At 47.9% G+C, this 20,639-nt stretch overlaps 1 protein-coding gene across 1 annotated transcript in view; it reads left to right on the top strand.

Moving 5' to 3' along the window:
• Positions 1–20,639, top strand: part of CACNA2D3 (calcium voltage-gated channel auxiliary subunit alpha2delta 3) — a 1,156,773-nt gene that overhangs the window by 432,974 nt on the left and 703,160 nt on the right. Inside the window, exon 5 of the mRNA XM_075321303.1 lies at positions 18,878–19,040. Within this exon, the coding sequence (XP_075177418.1) occupies positions 18,878–19,040 (163 nt within the window). The remainder of the gene's footprint in view (positions 1–18,877; positions 19,041–20,639) is intronic.

Raw genomic sequence — 20,639 nt, forward strand, 5'->3', positions numbered from 1 at the left:
TCTGAACCCTATGATATTATTCAGTTATAAGACAAAATGATTTCTATACAATACAAAATGGCTTGTATTCTCTCACAATACTTATTATCTTGGCTATTAGCCTATTGGAACCTATACCATAAAGGGGTTGACCACTACTAGGATAATCCCTTTTGATTCCATATATTTTCCCCCAGGTAAAATGATAAAGCCTAGAGTCCCCTCCCATACCGGCACCCCTCCAGAGGAGGGCCAGGACTCATGTGGGGTTGTGACATCACGTGAGCCCTGCATCCAATCAGCACCAGCTTCTGTATCCCTGCCTTCAGATCAAACGAGTTGATCAACAGGTCCGAAGGTGGGGAGAAGGAAGCTGGTGCTGATTGGACGTGGAGCTCGCATGACCTTCTGATTCCACATAATTCCCCCAGGTGCAATAATAAAACCTATACTCCCCTTCTGTACTGGCGTCATTCTAGTGGTGCTGCAGGTCGTAGTGTTGGGGGTCATGTTAGGTTGTGACATCACACAAGTCCTGCATCCAATCAGAGCTGACTTCCTTCTCCTCACCTTCGGACCAAACGAGTTAAAGAACAGGAAGTGAGCGGTATATCTGCTCTTACTTCCTGTTGATTGCTTGTTTGGTCTGAAGGCGGAAAGAAGGAAGCCGGCACTGATTGGACGTGGGGTTCACATGACGAAATGAGTTAATGAACAGGAAGGGAACGATACAACTGCTCTCACTTCCTGTTGATTGCTTGTTTGGTCCAAAGGTGGGCAGAAGGAAGCTGGCACAGATTGGAAGTGGGGTTCACATGACCGACTTCTGTCTCCCCACCTTCAGACCAAACCAGTTATTCAACAGGAAGTGAGCGGCACAACTGCTCTCACTTCCTGTTGTTTGCTTGTTTGGTCCGAAGGCAGGCAGAAGGAAGCTGACACTGATTGGAAGTGGGGTTCACATGACCGGCTTCTGTCTCCCCACCTTCGGACCAAACGAGTTCTTCAACAGGAAGTGAGCGGCACAACTGCTCTCACTTCCTGTTGATTGCTCATTTAGTCCAAAGGCGGGGAGAAGGAAGTGAGCTGTGATTGGACGCAGGACTTGTGTGATGTCACAACCTAACATGACCCCCGACACTACGACCTGCAGCACCACTAGAATGACGCCAGTACAAAAGGTGAGTATAGGTTTTATTATTTCACCTGGGGGAAGTAAGTGGAATCAGAAGGGGTTCTCCTAGTAGTGGACAATCCCTTTAAGCCTAATCTATTATTTCCATGTATGAACCTGAATGTTGTTGTGCCTCAAGTTCTCAGGTTCCTGACCATGGCACTGCCATCAAGCAAAAATAATGCAGAAATCTCTGGAATTATCCCATAGGTCAGACCACAAGTGAGCATAAAGTAATGGCTTAGGCTACTTTCACACATCCGGTTTTTGCAGTGCGGCTCAATCCGGCTGTGAAACCTATGCAACGGATGCGGCGAAAACACTGCATCCTTTGCATAAGTTTTTACCTGCGGCACGTTAGTTTTTTTTCCGGTTGCGGCACGCTACTGAGCATGCGCAGTAGAAGAAACCGCATGCGGCGGCCAGATGTGGTTTTTTCCGCATCGTGCCATATTTGGCGTCCATAGGCATGCATTGAAAAATGCGCCGCAGCGGCCGGATGCGGTTTTTTTGCCAGACAAAAAAACGTTACAAGATACGTTGCCTCCGGCCGCCGCTTTACTTAATTTTGCCGCATCCGGAAAAAAACGGATGCAGCGCAAAGCCATCAGGCACAATCCGGTAACAATGCAAATCTATGGGGATAAAACAGATGCGGTACCGGATCCGTTTTACCCGTTTTTTTCCGGATTGTGCCTGATGGAAAAAACCTGATGTGTGAAAGTAGCCTTAGCCTATCACTTGTAGAATAAGGCACCAAAATTACAAAGTGGGTATTTGCTCTTTTATAGGCTACGAAACAGTAATGGACGCCTGAAGATGTCGGCCTTTATGCTCATCCGAATAATGTGATTGATTGAAGCTTCAGTCATATTTACAGAATCAGGGGCATCGGCTCATAAGGAGTTAAACGTGTAAGGTGCAGAATACGAGGGGTCCTTGGCGACCCGTGAAGTGCGTCCAAGGGCGCTCATCTCCTGAAATGATGATAGATGAGTGTAATAGTGTCCGAGACCATTATCACCGCACATTTGCATAAAAGTAATCACAATAGTAAGGTACATTAAAAGTATTAATTGCCCATTAAAATAGTCATTTAAAATCCATTACATTGGGTGCTAATAAATGGGCGATCATTCAAGGAGCGCGCGGAGTCTGAGCCGCTTAATATCATTTATTCTAGAATTTACTTTCCCTTCTTTCTCTGTTGGAATAACGTGTCAGAATAATAAATGTGTTTGTTTTCTGCGCTTGTAACATTGTATATATCAGGGTCCCGATACAATATACATTGCCGGTGCTTTATACCGAGCCTCGGTGCTGATTAGGCCCCACCATTAACCATTAGAACCACCGCGCTCCGGCACAGAGGAGACACAACCTTCATGTCCACCTGGGAGCGCTTCTCTACATCGGGGGGTTAATTAACGCCAACATTTTCTTTAAAGCTCGTCAGTAATTTAATTTACAGTTTTTGAATGAATATGCAGATGGCGGCCGTGAGCCCCTCTGGTAACTCTACCCGCTAATTTTCCTATTTCGACTTATGGACATAGGAATATAAGGCGGGGCACTCCCTACATTCTAGATCTTGCAAAACCACAGCTCCTATCACACGTTCACATCCAGAGTCTGCCATGTACTTGTGCGAATACTGAAGAGCCGCGGGGTCAAGATCATCTGCACATAGATCTGTGGAATCGCAGGTGCCGTAGAGGAACGGAAAATATCACCTATCAGCGAACCTGTCTGCAATCACTGTTTCTCCATTCTGTTTCCCTTAAAATAAGCCCTAGCATGATTCTTTCTGGATTTTTGCAGATGGACAAAATATAAGCCCTACTCCAAAAATAAGCCTCATCACTAGTTACCAGTACAGAGCACCCGAGCATGGTAGTGCCCGCTCATCACTAGTTACCAGTACTGAGCACCTGAGCATGGTAGTGCCCGCTCATCACTAGTTACCAGTACTGAGCACCTGAGCATGGTAGTGCCCGCTCATCACTAGTTACCAGTACTGAGCACCTGAGCATGGTAGTGCCCGCTCATCACTAGTTACCAGTACAGAGGACCTGAGCATGGTAGTGCCCGCTCATCACTAGTTACCAGTACTGAGCACCCGAGCATGGTAGTGCCCGCTCATCACTAGTTACCAGTACAGAGCACCTGAGCATGGTAGTGCCCGCTCATCACTAGTTACCAGAACTGAGCACCCGAGCATGGTAGTGCCTGCTCATCACTAGTTACCAGTACAGAGCACCTGAGCAAGGTAGTGCCCGCTCATCACTAGATACCAGTACTGAGCACCTGAGCATGGTAGTGCCCGCTCATCACTAGTTACCAGTACTGAGCACCTGAGCATGGTAGTGTCCGCTCATCACTATTTACCAGTACTGAGCACCCGAGCATGGTAGTGCCCGCTCATCACTAGTTACCAGTACTGAGCACCTGAGCATGGTAGTGCCCGCTCATCACTAGTTACCAGTACTGAGCACCTGAGCATGGTAGTGCCCGCTCATCACTAGTTACCAGTACTGAGCACCCGAGCATGGTAGTGCCCGCTCATCACTAGTTACCAGTACTGAGCACCCGAGCATGGTAGTGCCCGCTCATCACTAGTTACCAGTACAGAGCACCCGAGCATGGTAGTGCCCGCTCATCACTAGTTACCAGTACTGAGCACCCGAGCATGGTAGTGTCCGCTCATCACTAGTTACCAGTACTGAGCACCCGAGCATGGTAGTGCCCGCTCATCACTAGTTACCAGTACAGAGCACCCGAGCATGGTAGTGCCCGCTCATCACTAGTTACCAGTACTGAGCACCCGAGCATGGTAGTGCCCGCTCATCACTAGTTACCAGTACTGAGCACCCGAGCATGGTAGTGCCCGCTCATCACTAGTTACCAGTACAGAGCACCCGAGCATGGTAGTGCCCGCTCATCACTAGTTACCAGTACTGAGCACCCGAGCATGGTAGTGTCCGCTCATCACTAGTTACCAGTACTGAGCACCCGAGCATGGTAGTGCCCGCTCATCACTAATTATGAGTACTGAGCACCTGAGCATGGTAGTGCCCGCTCATCACTAGTTACGAGTACAGAGCACCCGAGCATGGTAGTGCCTGCTCATCACTAGTTACCAGTACTGAGCACCTGAGCATGGTATTGCCCGCTCATCACTAGTTACCAGTACTGAGCACCCGAGCATGGTAGTGCCCGCTCATCACTAGTTACCAGTACTGAGCACCCGAGCATGGTAGTGCCCACTCATCACTAGTTACCAGTACTGAGCACCCGAGTATGGTAGTGCCCGCTCATCACTAGTTACCAGTACAGAGCACCCGAGCATGGTAGTGCCCGCTCATCACTAGTTACCAGTACTGAGCACCCGAGCATGGTAGTTTCCGCTCATCACTAGTTACCAGTACTGAGCACCTGAGCATGGTAGTGCCCGCTCATCACTAGTTACCAGTACTGAGCACCTGAGCATGGTAGTGGCCGCTCATCACTAGTTACAAGTACTGAGCACCCGAGCATGGTAGTGCTCACTCATCACTAGTTACCAGTACAGAGCACCCGAGCATGGCAGTGCCCGCTCATCACTAGTTACCAGTACTGAGCATCCGAGCATGGTAGTGCCCGCTCATCACTAGTTACCAGTACTGAGCACCTCAGCATGGTAGTGCCCGCTCATCACTAGTTACAAGTACAGAGCATCTGAGCATGGTAGTGCCCACTCATCACTAGTTACCAGTACTGAGCATCCGAGCATGGTAGTGCCCGCTCATCACTAGTTACCAGTACTGAGCACCCGAGCATGGTAGTGCCCACTCATCACTAGTTACCAGTACTGAGCACCCGAGCATGGTAGTGCCCGCTCATCACTAGTTACCAGTACTGAGCACCCGAGCATGGTAGTGCCCGCTCATCACTAGTTACCAGTACTGAGCCCCCGAGCATGGTAGTGTTCACTCATCACTAGTTACGAGTACAGAGCACCCGAGCATGGTAGTGCCCGCTCATCACTAGTTACCAGTACTGAGCACCCGAGCATGGTAGTTTCCGCTCATCACTAGTTACCAGTACTGAGCACCTGAGCATGGTAGTGCCCGCTCATCACTAGTTACCAGTACTGAGCACCTGAGCATGGTAGGTGCCGCTCATCACTAGTTACAAGTACTGAGCACCCGAGCATGGTAGTGCTCACTCATCACTAGTTACCAGTACAGAGCACCCGAGCATGGTAGTGCCCGCTCATCACTAGTTACCAGTACTGAGCATCCGAGCATGGTAGTGCCCGCTCATCACTAGTTACCAGTACTGAGCACCTCAGCATGGTAGTGCCCGCTCATCACTAGTTACAAGTACAGAGCATCTGAGCATGGTAGTGCCCGCTCATCACTAGTTACCAGTACAGAGCACCCGAGCATGGTAGTGCCCGCTCGTCACTAGTTACCAGTACTGAGCACCTGAGCATGGTAGTGCCCGCTCATCACTAGTTACGAGTACTGAGCACCCGAGCATGGTAGTGCCCGCTCATCACTAGTTACCAGTACTGAGCACCCGAGCATGGTAGTGCCCGCTCATCACTAGTTACCAGTACTGAGCACCCGAGCATGGTAGTGCCCACTCATCACTAGTTACCAGTACTGAGCACCCGAGCATGGTAGTGCCCGCTCATCACTAGTTACCAGTACTGAGCACCCGAGCATGGTAGTGCCCGCTCATCACTGGTTACCAGTACTGAGCCCCCGAGCATGGTAGTGTTCACTCATCACTAGTTACGAGTACAGAGCACCTGAGCATGGTAGTGCCCGCTCATCACTAGTTACCAGTACTGAGCACCCGAGCATGGTAGTGTTCACTCATCACTAGTTACGAGTACAGAGCACCTGAGCATGGTAGTGCCCGCTCATCACTAGTTACCAGTACAGAGCACCTGAGCATGGTAGTGCCCGCTCATCACTAGTTACGAGTACTGAACACCTGAGCATGGTAGTGTAGTGGGTGAGCCTACCCCCTACCAAGACCAACGTAGTTAGCCCGGAAATGCTATTAATAAAAATGTTTTATTTGTTTATACATGTGTATGGTGTTAGGGCACCCCTAGTGGCCGGGTGGGACGGCTGTCGCCACCGGGGAGGAGGAGCCGGCTGAATCACAGGGGAGTGTGTGTGTGTGTGAGGGGGAGTCGGATCCGGGACGGGAGAGTGTGAACATCGAGGGGCAGAGTGTGTGAGCGGAACCACCAGGGGGCGCCGGAGAGCAAGGAGGAGAACGTAACCTCAGGGTGTGAAGCAACTGGTGTGGGTCCGGTGTGCATGAAACCAAAGAGTGGGAGCCCGGCGAAGTGGAGTACCCCGGGCATATCCCCACCAGAGGGTGCGTTAGGGCAGGCTGCCCCCAGCTCCACCGAAAGTGCCTGATTTTACCGCCGGATCGTGTTGTGCAAATAAAGGATGTCGTTTGTTACCAGCACCCTTTGTCTGAAGATCGTTTGTACATCGTCCGGCGAATGCACCATCACACTCTGCCCCACCAAGTCAGTCCCCGACCGTGAAGTAGTGGTGAAGCCAGGGACCAGCCTGAAAACTATAGCCACGACTACAAGGCCTGAGGCTCCCCTGGCTCATCACTTCAGTAGTGCCCGCTTATCACTAGTTACGAGTACAGAGCACCTGAGCATGGTAGTGCCCGCTTATCACTAGTTACGAGTACAGAGCACCTGAGCATGGTAGTGCCCGCTTATCACTAGTTACGAGTACAGAGCACCTGAGCATGGTAGTGCCCGCTCATCACTAGTTACGAGTACTGAACACCTGAGCATGGTAGTGCCCGCTTATCACTAGTTACGAGTACTGAGCACCCGAGCATGGTAGTGCCCGCTCATCACTAGTTACGAGTACAGAGAACCCGAGCATGGTAGTGCCCGCTGCTCACTAGTTACCAGTACAGAGCACCTGAGCATGGTAGTGCCCGCTCATCACTAGTTACGAGTACTGAGCACCCGAGCATGGTAGTGCCCGCTCCTCACTAGTTACGAGTACAGAGAACCCGAGCATGGTAGTGCCCGCTCATCACTAGTTACCAGTACAGAGCACCTGAGCATGGTAGTGCCCGCTCATCACTAGTTACCAGTACTGACCACCCAAGCATGGTAGTGCCCGCTCATCACTAGTTACGAGTACTGACCACCCAAGCATGGCAGTGCCCGCTCATCACTAGTTACCAGTACTGAGCACCCGAGCATGGTAGTGCTCGCTCATCACTAGTTACCAGTACTGAGCACCTGAGCATGGTAGTGCCCGCTCATCACTAGTTACCAGTACTGAGCACCCGAGCATGGTAGTGCCCGCTCATCACTAGTTACCAGTACAGAACACCCGAGCATGGTAGTGCTCGCTCATCACTAGTTACCAGTACAGAGCACCTGAGCATGGTAGTGCCCGCTCATCACTAGTTACCAGTACTGAGCACCTGAGCATGGTAGTGCCCGCTCATCACTAGTTACCAGTACAGAACACCCGAGCATGGTAGTGCTCGCTCATCACTAGTTACCAGTACAGAACACCCGAGCATGGTAGTGCCCGCTCATCACTAGTTACCAGTACAGAACACCCGAGCATGGTAGTGCTCGCTCATCACTAGTTACCAGTACAGAGCACCCGAGCATGGTAGTGCCCACTCATCACTAGTTACCAGTACTGAGCACCTGAGCATGGTAGAGCCCGCTCATCACTAGTTACCAGTACTGAGCACCTGAGCATGGTAGTGCCCGCTCATCACTAATGAGGATGATTGTATGTATCCTTGTATTGAATAGTTGTCTCCTATATTAGGCACAATTGCTGTGCATTGTTCCTGATAAAATGGGCAAGGCCCCAGCCCACCTCCCTTGTGCTTGGAAGTGCTATTTCCAATTTCTCCTTTGTGAATGGAGAATGCATGCACCTTGCGGCTGGGTGGACAGCTGTGTTGTAAAATTGCTTTACCATTAAAACAGACTAAAATCTCACATTGAGCGCAGATAAATCACACAAAATTGTGATGCGCGGTGAATCTGTCGAAAATCGCAGAGGAAACATTTCTCTTTGCGGCCCTCACTTCCCATTATTTACAGCGCTCCTTTCTGCTTTGCTGTTACAATTAAGTTTGATTCCTACCGAGCCGCTGTCATTTGTCTTGCGGTCCGTCCCGGGCAGCACATTTATATTGAAGTCTAACATTTTTACCATGTAGTAAAAGAGAAAAATACAGCAGTAAAAATGTCAAATCTAATATGATGTGCAAAAGTGAAAAAGTCTTGACACCCATCCGGCTGCAACTGTTAGTAATTGTGTCCCTAAATCTCCTGCCTCCTGCGGAGAGTATCAGTCACCAGCAGTTCTGATCGGAGAATTGTGGGGTTGATATAATTGCTGGAAAACTAAATCAAGAAATTAAAAAAAGAAGAAAAACAGAAATAAAGCCGAAATCTGACAATGTGAGCGTCTTTGTATCATTGTTTGGAGTTTTCCGCTAATGTGAGCGCTGTCCGGTAACGTGCACACAACGTATTATTCTGGCGGTTTCCACCTATCAGAAAATGCTGAAAAAAATGAATAGCATCACTTCTTGGTAAAAAAAACCGGCGCATTGTGCATATACTCAGACTTCTGAACATTTTTTTATCCTCTTTTGGTTACTAAAAACAGAAGTGAGGTCCATTCCTCTGACATTTGTCCCTGAGACGACGCGCTATACACTGTGCAGAATTATTAGGCAAATGAGTATTTTGATCCCATGATACTTTTTATACATGTTGTCCTACTCCAAGCTGTATAGGCTGAGAGCCAACTACCAATGAAGTAAATCAGGGGATGTGCATCTCTGTAATGAGGAGGGTGCGGTGTAATGACATCAACACCCTATATAAGGGGGGCTTAATTATTAGGCAACTTCCTTTCCTTTGGTAAAATGGGTCAGAAGAGAGATGTGACGGGCTCTGAAAAGTCCATATTGTGAGATGTCTTGCAGAGGGATGCAGCAGTTTTGTAATTGCCAAACCTTTGAAGCGTGATCACCGAACAATCAAGCGTTTCATGGCAAATAGCCAACAGGGTCGCAAGAAGCGTGTTGGGCAAAAAAGGCGCAAGATAACTGCCCATGAATTGAGGAAAATCAAGCGTGAAGCTGCCAAGATGCCATTTGCCACCAGTTTGTCCATATTTCAGAGCTGCAACGTTACTGGAGTATCAAAAAGCACAAGGTGTGCCATACTCAGGGACAGGCCAAGGTAAGGAAGGCTGAAAACCACCACCTCTGACCAAGAAACAGAAGATAAAACCTCAAGACTGGGCCAAGAAATATCTGAAGAATGATTTTTCAAAGGTTTTATGGAAATGAGAGTGACTCTGGATGGGCAGATGGATGGGCCTGAGGCTGAATCAGTAAAGGGCAGAGAGCTCCACTCCGACTCAGACGCCAGCAAGGTGGAGGTGGGGACTGGTATGGGCTGGGATCATCAAAGATCAACTTGGAACCTATACCTTAAAGGTAAACCTTCTGCAGCACCGCCCTCCCTTCTGGCCCCCCCTCCGCAGCACCGGCCCCTCCCTTCCGCAGCGTCGGCCCTCCCTTCCGCAGCACTGGCCCTCCCTTCCGCAGTGCCGGCCCTCCCTTCCGCAGTACAAGCCCTCCTTTCTGCACCACCGCCCTCTCTTCTGCAGCATCACCCCCCCCCCCTCCGCAGCGCCGGCCCACCCCTCTGCAGCTGTGGTCTGAACGCAGGATCGAACCAAAGTCGCATGATACTCGGCTCCGGCTGTTCTCCGAGTGTCATACTCGCACTCGCACTAACAGGGTCATTAGCTGACCCCTGGCTATCATGTCAACCCATCGGTGCCTCGTGATCATGTCATGGAGCCACCGATGACGGTCGGTGCTCATTAACTTTCGCTGTCAGAGATTGACAGCGGGATTTACCTGGTTACAAGCCGCGGGGGAATCTCTGATCCAGATGTCGGCAATTGTTAATTGCAATTGTAGTCCGTTGTTTTAGCATAAGATTACAATCATTGCCGAAATCTAGAAAAATAAAAATCAAAAAGTTTCACGAAAAAGTTCTCAAAAGTCAAAGTGAAATGTTGTGAATTGAAGAGGACGCGCGCCTCTTTCTCGCAGACGTAGCCCCTCATCTGCGGCTTCTGTCCTTTAAAATAAAAAGAATTTCAATGAAAGTGAATTGTTATAATTTTCTTAAATTGTGAACGTTCATTTCCGGGATTTCTTTGTTCGGCTGAAAACAAATCATTTGATTTTTGAGCAGAACTTGAACATGACTTTGGTTGTGAAGAGCTTTGTGCTACATTCATAAATGTGTACGCCACAAGAACAAAAGAACTTGATGAACAAAAGAACACATTTCTCTTCCCCCAATTCAACATCTACAATAACTTCAAAGCAAAAAAATACATGTTACAATACAACCGGCCATTACAGTCAATCTGCACATGGAAGTTTTTAGGTAAATCGGGAGCATTTCATGCGCCTGTGAATAAGGAGGAACAGAGAAATTTACTTTTCAAGTGTAAGAGAAGCTTTATTAATTGTATTCTTCATCTATCTGTACTGAATGGATGGAAATACATTGTAGCCAATCAGGAAAACGAAAATCCCAATACACATGAGCCCTTTAGTTGTTTTCTTCTAAGGAAGTTTTTTCCTTTTGTTTTGTATTGGGGCATATGGATGTAATAGAGGAGATGGGGCTCACATCAATGAACCACTGTAAAGCTGAACCCTAAAAACATCCCCACTTTGTGGACCCAGGACCGACCTTCCATCCATCATTGAGAAATATCATTACATTTTCATGGCACTTTATGGTACTTTCTGCTTTTATAGGTCCACGTGTCCTTCCCCCCTTTTCGATTGGCTCAACATATCACGAGATGGAAAAAAAACCCATGATTTTGTGTTACTCTGTACGGAGAGGTTTCTGTTCTGTGTGATGATGATATGGATTGCAGCTCATTAGTTTGGTAGCAAATCAGCATATCATGGGAATATATCCACTTGTCAGAAAGATAAAGGAGGACACTTTTCTGTTATTTTGTTCTGTTATGAATATCATAGATGTTTCCCTGCTTGGGACGCCTTTCTTATAGACAGAATGGACACAATTTTTAAAGGTAGCTCAAGCCCTTTCCCCAGTCTACTTACCTGTATTGATATCTGAACATACTCATGTGGAGTACAGATATTGGCAGTGATGTGCCAGCTCAGAATGTACTCATGTGGAGTACAAATAATGACAGTGATGGGTCAGCTCCTGTCTCCTCTTATATCAGAACATACATGTGGAGTACAGATGATGGCAGTGATGGGTCAGATCAGCATCTGTGTAAATAACTAAGGGATCAACTTCTGGAGGAGATTGTTCTGATAAGCACAACACTCAGGAGGAGGCAACTCAAGCCCTTTCCCCAGTCTATTTGCCTTCAGTTGCATTGATATCAGAAGATACTTATGTGAAGTACAGATGATGGCAGTAATGGGTCAGCACCTGACTTCTCCTCTGATATTAGAATGTACTCATGTGGAGTACAGATGATGGCAGTGATGGGTCAGCTCCTGTTTCCTCCTCTGATATCAGAATGTACCCATGTGTATTACAGATGATGGGATGGCAGCGAAGGGGTCAGCTCCTGTCTCCTCTGATATCAGAATGTTCTCATGTGGAGTACAGATGATGGCAGTGATGGTTCAGCTCCTGTTTCCTCTGATATCAGAATGTAGCCATGTGTAGTACAGATGATGGCAGTGATGGGGTCAGCTCCTGTCTCCTCTGATATCAGAATGTTCTCATGTGGAGTACAGCTGATGGCAGTGATGGGCTCAGCTCCTGTTTCCTCTGATATCAGAATGTTCTCATGTTGTGTATTGATGATGGCAGCGATGGGGTCAGCTCCTGTCTCCTCTGATATCAGAATGTTCTCATGTGGAGTACAGCTGATGGCAGTGATGGGCTCAGCTCCTGTTTCCTCTGATATCAGAATGTTCTCATGTTGTGTATTGATGATGGCAGTGATGGGGGTCAGCTCCTGTCTCCTCTGATATCAGAATGTTCTCATGTGGAGTACAGCTGATGGCAGTGATGGGTCAGCTCCTGTCTCCTCTTCTGAGTGTTGTGCTTGTCAGAACAATCTCTTTCACAAGCTTCTCCGCACAGTTAGTTACACAGGTGCTAAGTTGACTGTAATCATCTGTGCGTCACATGAGTAGATTCAGATCTGACCCATCACTTCTATCATGTGTACTCCACATGAGTACATTCTGAGGTGACCCATCACTGCCATCATCTGTACTTCACATGAGTATGTCCTGATATCAGTGCATCTGAAGGCGAATAAACCTGGTTAAGGAGGGTAAAGAAGCCGCTTACATGCAATTTTTTTTTAAATGAATGAAGACAAATCTTCTATTAAAGGAACTTGCAAAGTTTCACAACTTTCCATGCTGGACAAAATTAGTAAAAAAAATAAAGAAAATTTATTTACGGTTTCTAGATTTCACAAGAAATGATTTCCACAGTCCAGGACCTTTACCATGCATATCTGGAGCCTTGTCCCTGACGTCTTCATATAATGTGACTTGTGCTTAAGGTCATTAATCCTTTCCTGTTCTGCAGCACAAACTCTTGGCTTTTGTATTTGGGTTACAATTAGAGGATGGGATTAAATGCTTTGGAAGATTTGATGCATAAATGGCCGTTCTCATTAGTTTTATCTTCGTTAATTAGAGCGGTTTCCCCTTAAGTCTCCCACAATCGCATAAGATAAGGCCGGGCCGGCAGAACCGCGCATTCTCGTGGCATCTGTTGTTTTGCAGTAGGTCAAAAAGAATCAATATATTTGTCAAAAGTAACCCGGCTTATCTCTTACCCGGAAATAGTGTACAAATGAGTGCGCGATCCGTGAGGACGGCGCGCCCTCTGCGAGGAGTCATCCCGGAGATGCCGAAGATACGGACAAAGTCAGGAAATACATTGACCATAAATATACAACTATCTGCAAAATACTGCTACAAAGGCGGAAGAGAATGGAAACATCTCAGTATTTGTGTAAACAAAAATAAAGAAGCAGCGTCACAAAGTAATTATCACCAAGATTTGGCTAATTTAACCCCGTCATGAAAGGGCTTTTTTCTGTTTTAGCGCTTTTGTTTTTTCATACCATTCTTCTAAGAGATGCAACAATTTTGTTTCCATCAACATTCCATGTCTTCCTGAAAATAAGACACTGTCTTATGTTATTTTTTGCCACCAGACTCCGGACATCTGCATCACTTCCAGATCCTCTTACGTTCCGCAGCAGATGCTCCCATCAGGTCCTCGTGTGTTCCACAGCGGTCCTCCCAGCAGAGCAGGTCCTCAATGCGTTCCACAGCAGGTCCTTGACGCGCTCCATAACAGGTCCTCGATGCGTTCCACAGCAGATCCTTGATGCGCTCCATAACAGGTCCTCGATGTGTGCCACATCAGGTCCTCTTACATTCCTCAGCGGGAACTCCTATCAAGTCCTTGTATGCACAACGGCGGTCCTCCCAACCAAGCAAGTCCTCAATGTGTTCAACAGCAGGTGCCCGATGCATTCCACAGCAGGTCCATTAGGCGTTCCAAAGCAGGTCCTCGATGTGTTCCACAGCAATTCCCTTAGGTGTTCCAAAGCAGGTCCTCGATGTGTTTCTTAGCAGGCCTTTGATGTGTTCCACAGTAGGTCCCCTAAGCATTTCAAAGCAGGTCCTTGATGCATTTCACAGCAGGTCCCCTAGGCGTTCCAAAGCAGGTCCTCGATGTGTTCCATAGCAGGTCCTTGATGTGTTCCATAGCAGGTCCTCGATGTATTCCACAGCAGGTCTCCTATGCATTCCAAAGCAGATCCTCGATGTGTTCCATAGCAGGTCCTCAATGTATTCCACGCCAGGTTCTCGATGTGTTCCACAGCAGGTTTTCAATGCACTCCACAATAGGTCCTCGGTGCGTTCCACAGTAAGTCCTCAAGGCGTTCCACAGCAGGTCCTCAATGTGTTCAACAGCAAGTCCTTGATGCGTTCCAGAGCAGGTCCTTGATGTGTTCCACAACAGGTCCTCGATATGTTCCACAGTAGGTCCTCGATGTGTTCCATAGCAGGTCCTCAATGTGTTCCATAGCAGGTCCTCACTGTGTTCCATAGCAGGCCTTCACGTTCCACAGCAGGTCCTCGATATGTTCCACAGCAGGTCCTCGATGTGTTCCACAGCAGGTCCTCGATGTGTTCCACAGCAGGTCCTCGATGTGTTCCACAGCAGGTCCTCGATGTGTTCCACAGCAGGTCCTTGATGCGTTCCATAGCAGGTCCTCAATGCGTTCCATAGCAGGCCTTTGCGTTCCACAGCAGGTCCTTGATGCACTCCACTGTAGGTCCTTGGTGCATTCCACAGCAGGTCCTCAAGGCGTTCCACAGCAGGTCCTCGATGTGTTCAACAGAAAGTCCTTGATGCGTTCCACAGCAGGCTGTTGATGTGTTCCACAGCAGGTCCTTGATGCGTTCCACAACAGGTCCTTGATGCGTTTCCCAGCAGGTCCCTGATGCGTTCCACAGTAGGTCCTCAATGTGTTCCACAGCAGGTCCTTCATGCATTCCACAGCAGGTCCTTGATGCATTCCATAGCAGTTCCGCGATGCATTCCACAGCAGGTCCTCAATGCGTTCCACAGCAGGTCCTCGATGCGTTCCACAGCAGGTCTGTGATGCATTCCACAACAGTTCCTTGATGCATTCCACAGCAGGTCCTTGATGCGTTCCACAACAGGTCCTTGATGCGTTTCCCAGCAGGTCCCTGATGCGTTCCACAGTAGGTCCTCAATGTGTTCCACAGCAGGTCCTTCATGCATTCCACAGCAGGTCCTTGATGCATTCCATAGCAGTTCCGCGATGCATTCCACAGCAGGTCCTCAATGTGTTCCACAGCAGGTCCTCGATGCGTTCCACAGCAGGTCCGTGATGCGTTCCACAGCAGGTCTGTGATGCATTCCACAACAGTTCCTTGATGCATTCCACAGCAGGTCCGCAATGCGTTCCACAGCAGGTCCGCAATGCGTTCCACAGCAGGTCCGCGGTGCGTTCCACAGTACGGTATCACCAGGTGCATGTGTGTGTTTGTCACATTACTGCGGTCACATGCGTATGTGTGTTTGAGAGGTTAGTGGAGGGATTCTGGACCCGATATGTGTGAGTGGACCTGACAGCAACGCAGATCTCTGTCAGACAGCCCATACACCGTCGGGATCTGCCAGCTTCAGCTGTTCAGGGTCTGGTGAGTGTGGTTGCAGGGTCTGCCTTCTCTCTTTTGGGAGTGTCTGCTATCTTTAATGAAGTGTCCTCCTGTATTCAGTAACTGTTTTAGCTGCCTGGTTTTTCATTATTGAACCACAACTAGGGCTTATTTTTGGGGTAGGGCTTATATTGTAAGCATACTCCAAAAAGGCTGAAAATCCTTGCTGGGGCTTATCTTCAGGGCAGGGTTTATTTTCAGGGTAGCTGTATTCGGGCTGTTTTTTTCCCCCGTAACAAGTTGTAGCTATGAATGACACCATTTATTTTACATACAATGCACTGAAACCATGAAAAAAATGTCCAATGTGGTGAAATCCTGAAGAAAAATCAGCTGTGATATGTTTATGGCGTTCATTGTGTGGTGTAAATGACCTGACAACATCATTCATAAGTGAAAGGTCAGCCCTGGTGCAGCAATATCGAACTTGTCATTTTTTATGGTTTCTGTTGCCATTTTCTAAGACCTGCTACTTTGTATTTTATGTTGGAGCTGTGCCGGGGCTTGCTTTTTGCACGGTGAGCTGACGTTTTTGTTCATGCCACTTTGGGGTCGATACATTTGTTGACGCATTGACGGTGCTCGAAAAAACCCTCACTTCTGGTTCTGGCATTAAACTTTTTTATCTCGTTTCAGCTTTTAATTTAGGATTGAATTAATTTTATTTAATTTCATATTTTGATACATCGGAATTTTACGGATGTAGCAATTCTAAAAATGTTTCTTTTTTTGGGGGGTGGGACAACTTAATGATTCAAATATATATTTATTTATTCTTTGTTTTATGTTTTAGTAGTTTTGTTGTAAATAAAGAAAATTCCAATCTGCTGTGAAGCCCCTAGCCGCACACAGGGTATCGTTGTGGCAGGCACGGGAGACTTTAGCAGCATCCAGGCTGCCATAACTAGTCAACCCACTGGAACCCCTCAATCATGTTGGGAAAGGGAAACGGCACATCCCTCTGGACCTCAAGTCTGAATGCAATTGTCTGAGATTGTTAGAGGCACTTAAGGGGTTAGCAGCAGCAAGCGGAGCTACGTCATCCAGTTAGGAGCTCCTGAGCGTGCATCATATGCGGTGACCCAACTAGCATGCTGTGGGCTCAGCTCCCAAGCCTGCATCATACGCGGTGACCCAACTGTCATGGTGCGGGCTCAGCTCCCGAGCCTGCATCATATGCGGTGACCCAACTAGCATGCTGTGGGCTCAGCTCCCGAGCCTGCATCATACGCGGTGACCCAACTGTCATGGTGCGGGCTCATCTCTCAAGCCTGCATCATATTTGGTTACCCAACTGTCATGCTGTGGGCTCATCTCTCGAGCCTGCATCATATGCGATGACCCAACTGTCATGCTGTGGGCTCAGCTCCCGAGCCTGCATCATATGCGATGACCCAACTGTCATGCTACGGGCTCAGCTCCCGAGCCTGCATCATATGCGATGACCCAACTGTCATGCTACGGGCTCAGCTCCCGAGCCTGCATCATATGCGATGACCCAACTGTCATGCTGTGGGCTCATCTCCCGAGCCTGCATCATACGCGGTGACCCAACTGTCATGCTGCGGTCTCAGTTCCTGAGCCTGCATCATATGCGGTTACCGAACTGTCATGCTGCGGTCTCAGTTCCTGAGCCTGCATCTTATGTGGTGACCCAACTCTACATCCAATGTCAGGAGTAGAGAGATAATCAGTTAGGTCCTATGCTATTTCAGTGGTTTCTGCCTGTCTCTGCTTACTACACTGGTATTCACATCCCACACATTCACTCCTGCAGCAAATCATAAAACAAATCAAATGAAATCATGGAACCAGAAAACTACGGTTTCAAACACTGAGTAATGGCATTATTCCAGCACGGCAGCTCAAATCACATTCCCTTCAATACTAGCCCATCTACAGTACCCCAGAACAGTATGTGGAGCTGTAATGCTTGTGCACTGTGAAAATTCATCGGCAAGCTGAGTAGTGGGGTGCCAAATGTTGGGCCTCCTCCAGTCATTAATGACCTTAGTTGTGGACTGCCACTTTAAAGGGTTGTTCTACTGTTCATTTTTCATGAGCACAATGCTCCCCGGGCTCCTGCATCCTGCTTGACGAGGGGCAATGTGCTTCTGAAGATTGACAGTTGGAACCAGTGGTTTGATTGCACCACGAATCTGACCTGAGTGCTCCCTTTGGTTAGTAGCACAGGTAGCTTTTGCTATACAGCATGGAAGAAGCACATGGAGATTATGAAGGTCGGATTCAGCAATCCCGCCAGCTTTAGCGTGTACGATAGAGCCTGCTCACACTCTACGGTCTTCCTAGAGGTAACCGATCACTCAAACATTGCAGAAATAGTCAATAACCTCGGCAATGAGCTGTAGACTTAAAGCCCGCTTTACGCGCTACAATATATCTTACTATGTGTCGGCGGGGTCACGTCGTAAGTGACGCACATCCGGCATCGTAAGGTACATTGCAGTGTGTGACAGGTATGTGCGATTGAACGGTAAAACGTTCATCGCATACACATCGTACCTGTCTCTAGAATTGCACGTCGGGTTGTTCATCGTCCCCGGGGTAGCGCGCATTGCAGTGTGTGACACCCCGGGAACGATGAACAGATCTTACCTGCGGCTCGTGGCTCCCGGGCAGCAATGCGGAAAGAAGGAGGTGGGCGGGATGTTTACGTCTCGCTCAGCTCCGCCCCTCTGCTTCTATTGGCCGGCTGCCGCGTGACGTTGAACGTCCCTCCCACTCCAGGAAGTGGACGTTCGCCGCCCACATCGAGTATAAAGGCGACTTTACACACAGATAAATCTGTGGCAGATCTGTGGTTGCAGTGAAATCATGGACATATTGTTCCATTTGTACACAGCCACAAACCTGGCACTGATTGTCCACAATTTCACTGCAACCACAGATCTGCCGCAGATTTATCTCTGTGTGTAAAGTGGCCTTTAGGGTTAGGGAGTTTGATCGATTGGAAGTGTCTTAAAAATTAACCCATGGAACAAATTCCACCAGAAATAATGAATAGTCAAGTTTTCAAAAGGCGCGATCACCGACCGTAATCTGTTGTACTTGCATCCTACTCGGATTCAGCTGGTCCGATCAGCTGCCGCCGGCCCCTCTGGTATCTGGACATTGCTCTACTACATGCTTTACCTTTCCATTTCACATCATTACGGTATTAACTAACTACACCCAGAAAGTGCCGCAATTTCTCGTTCCTTCACAGGATACTCTCCAGAGACGATACTTACAAGCCCTTTGTAAAGTTACCAATTTAAGAACCTGAGAAATCACTTTATAGATCTATATTGTCACCACACACGAGATTTCACAAAAGTCACGGATGTTCTTTTCTGTTTCTCTATCCAGTATGAATACTTCAACGCAGTCCTCATAAATGAGCGGGATGAAGATGGAAATTTTGTCGAGCTCGGAAAAGAGTTTTTGCTTCTACCTAATGACCATTTTAATAACTTACCTGTAAACGTCACATTGAGTGATGTCCAAGTGCCAACCAATGTTTACAACAAAGGTAAGGAAATGTGATTAAACCAGTCTATCACATAATGCTAATGAGAACTGTGTAATACTTCATTTCCCCAGTGGTGGCGCTGTAGGGAGATTAAACACTTGTCAGATGCCACCATTGATCACAGTTGATTGTTTGGGATGGAAGTAATGGGACCCGGTCTACTTAGCTGATGTCATGAATCCTGCATGTCTCTGCCACTGCAGAACCGGTGCAGGTATGTGTTCCATGATGTGGGTCTCTGGGGCGGTGCCTGTTCGGCGTGGCCTCGTTTCTGGGGTGACGCCGCTATATCTGAGCTCCGCTGCCTCTGGGACGCCGCCGGTGATATTTCTAGCTTGGTGTCGCACTACTCCTGTGAGAAGTGCTCTTCTCCATTTCCCTGCTACCCGGTATCTTTGTCCTGACCCCTGACCTGTCTGACCTCTATCTCTCCAGCCCTGTCTGACCTCCATCCCACCTCTCCTGCCTGACCTCCGGCCCTGACTGACCTTCGCTTTCTCTGCTTCCTCCATCTGTCCTGCCCAGTCTTACCTCTGTGTTCCCCCAGTTTCCAGGTATTTTGTCCTCCCCGGTGTCTCTCCTGTGTAGTTTGTTTTCCGGTATCCGACCTCGGCTCTGTTCTTGACTGTGACTAGTTTTGCTCCCTGCTTTTAGACGGGACATCCCGGCATTGACCCTTTTATTTTTGACTATTCTTATGTTTAGTTTGGCAACCTCTGGTGGGCTTCTGTAGTATTAAACTCAGATTAGTTTTTCCTGCCTGAGTGTCAGCGCCACCTTGTGGTTGCCTGACATCTGGCCATTATATTAATATTGAAAACTGTTCCCTTTTTACAACCCCAATTCCAAAGCCTTTGGCACACTGTGTAAAATGTATAGAACACATAGAGGAACATTTTTCTAAGATTACATCTTAATATTTAGACATAGTTGTTCACCGATAGGGGAACTTCTGACCATCTTTGCTTCTGAGAGACTCTGCCTCTCTAACATGGTCTTTTTATACATTCATGTGACTAAATTGAAAATTGACCTTCCAAATGTTTTTCCTTTGTACCATTAACTCTTCCAGCCTTCTGTTAACCCTTTCCCAACTTTTTTTTTAACTGTTTCATTGTCACCAATTTCTATATTAGTTAATTTTTGTAAAATTAATTGGAAAATATCTAACATTCAACTTCTGCTCTATATTCTGTTGTGAATAAAATATGGCTATAAAAGATTTCCAAATCATTAGATTCTTGGTTTCTGTTACGCTCACCGAGGAGTGGCAAGCGTCCGGGGTGGACCCACTTGACCGTGCACCGGACTCCCCTGAGGAAGTGACCAGCAACGAACCCCTATACAGGGACTGTGCAGCGCTTCCAACAGAAGGCCTAAATGCACGGCAGCCAGGGACCAGAGGGGGCAGTCTCTTACGGACGGATGTAGTCAAAACATCCAATACTGGAGTCTGAGTTGTAGCGGCACCAAAATGGTGGCAGAGACGAGACAGCTCCTAAGAGTAGGTTTGAAGGAGACGACACTGTGGTGGAGGCTCAGGTGACATGACAATCAGGAGATGGCTCAGACGGACGGCACTGCGGTAAAGGCATTGAC

The sequence above is a fragment of the Anomaloglossus baeobatrachus genome, chromosome 8 (genome assembly GCF_048569485.1).
Source record: "Anomaloglossus baeobatrachus isolate aAnoBae1 chromosome 8, aAnoBae1.hap1, whole genome shotgun sequence".
Lineage (NCBI taxonomy): Eukaryota > Metazoa > Chordata > Amphibia > Anura > Aromobatidae > Anomaloglossus > Anomaloglossus baeobatrachus.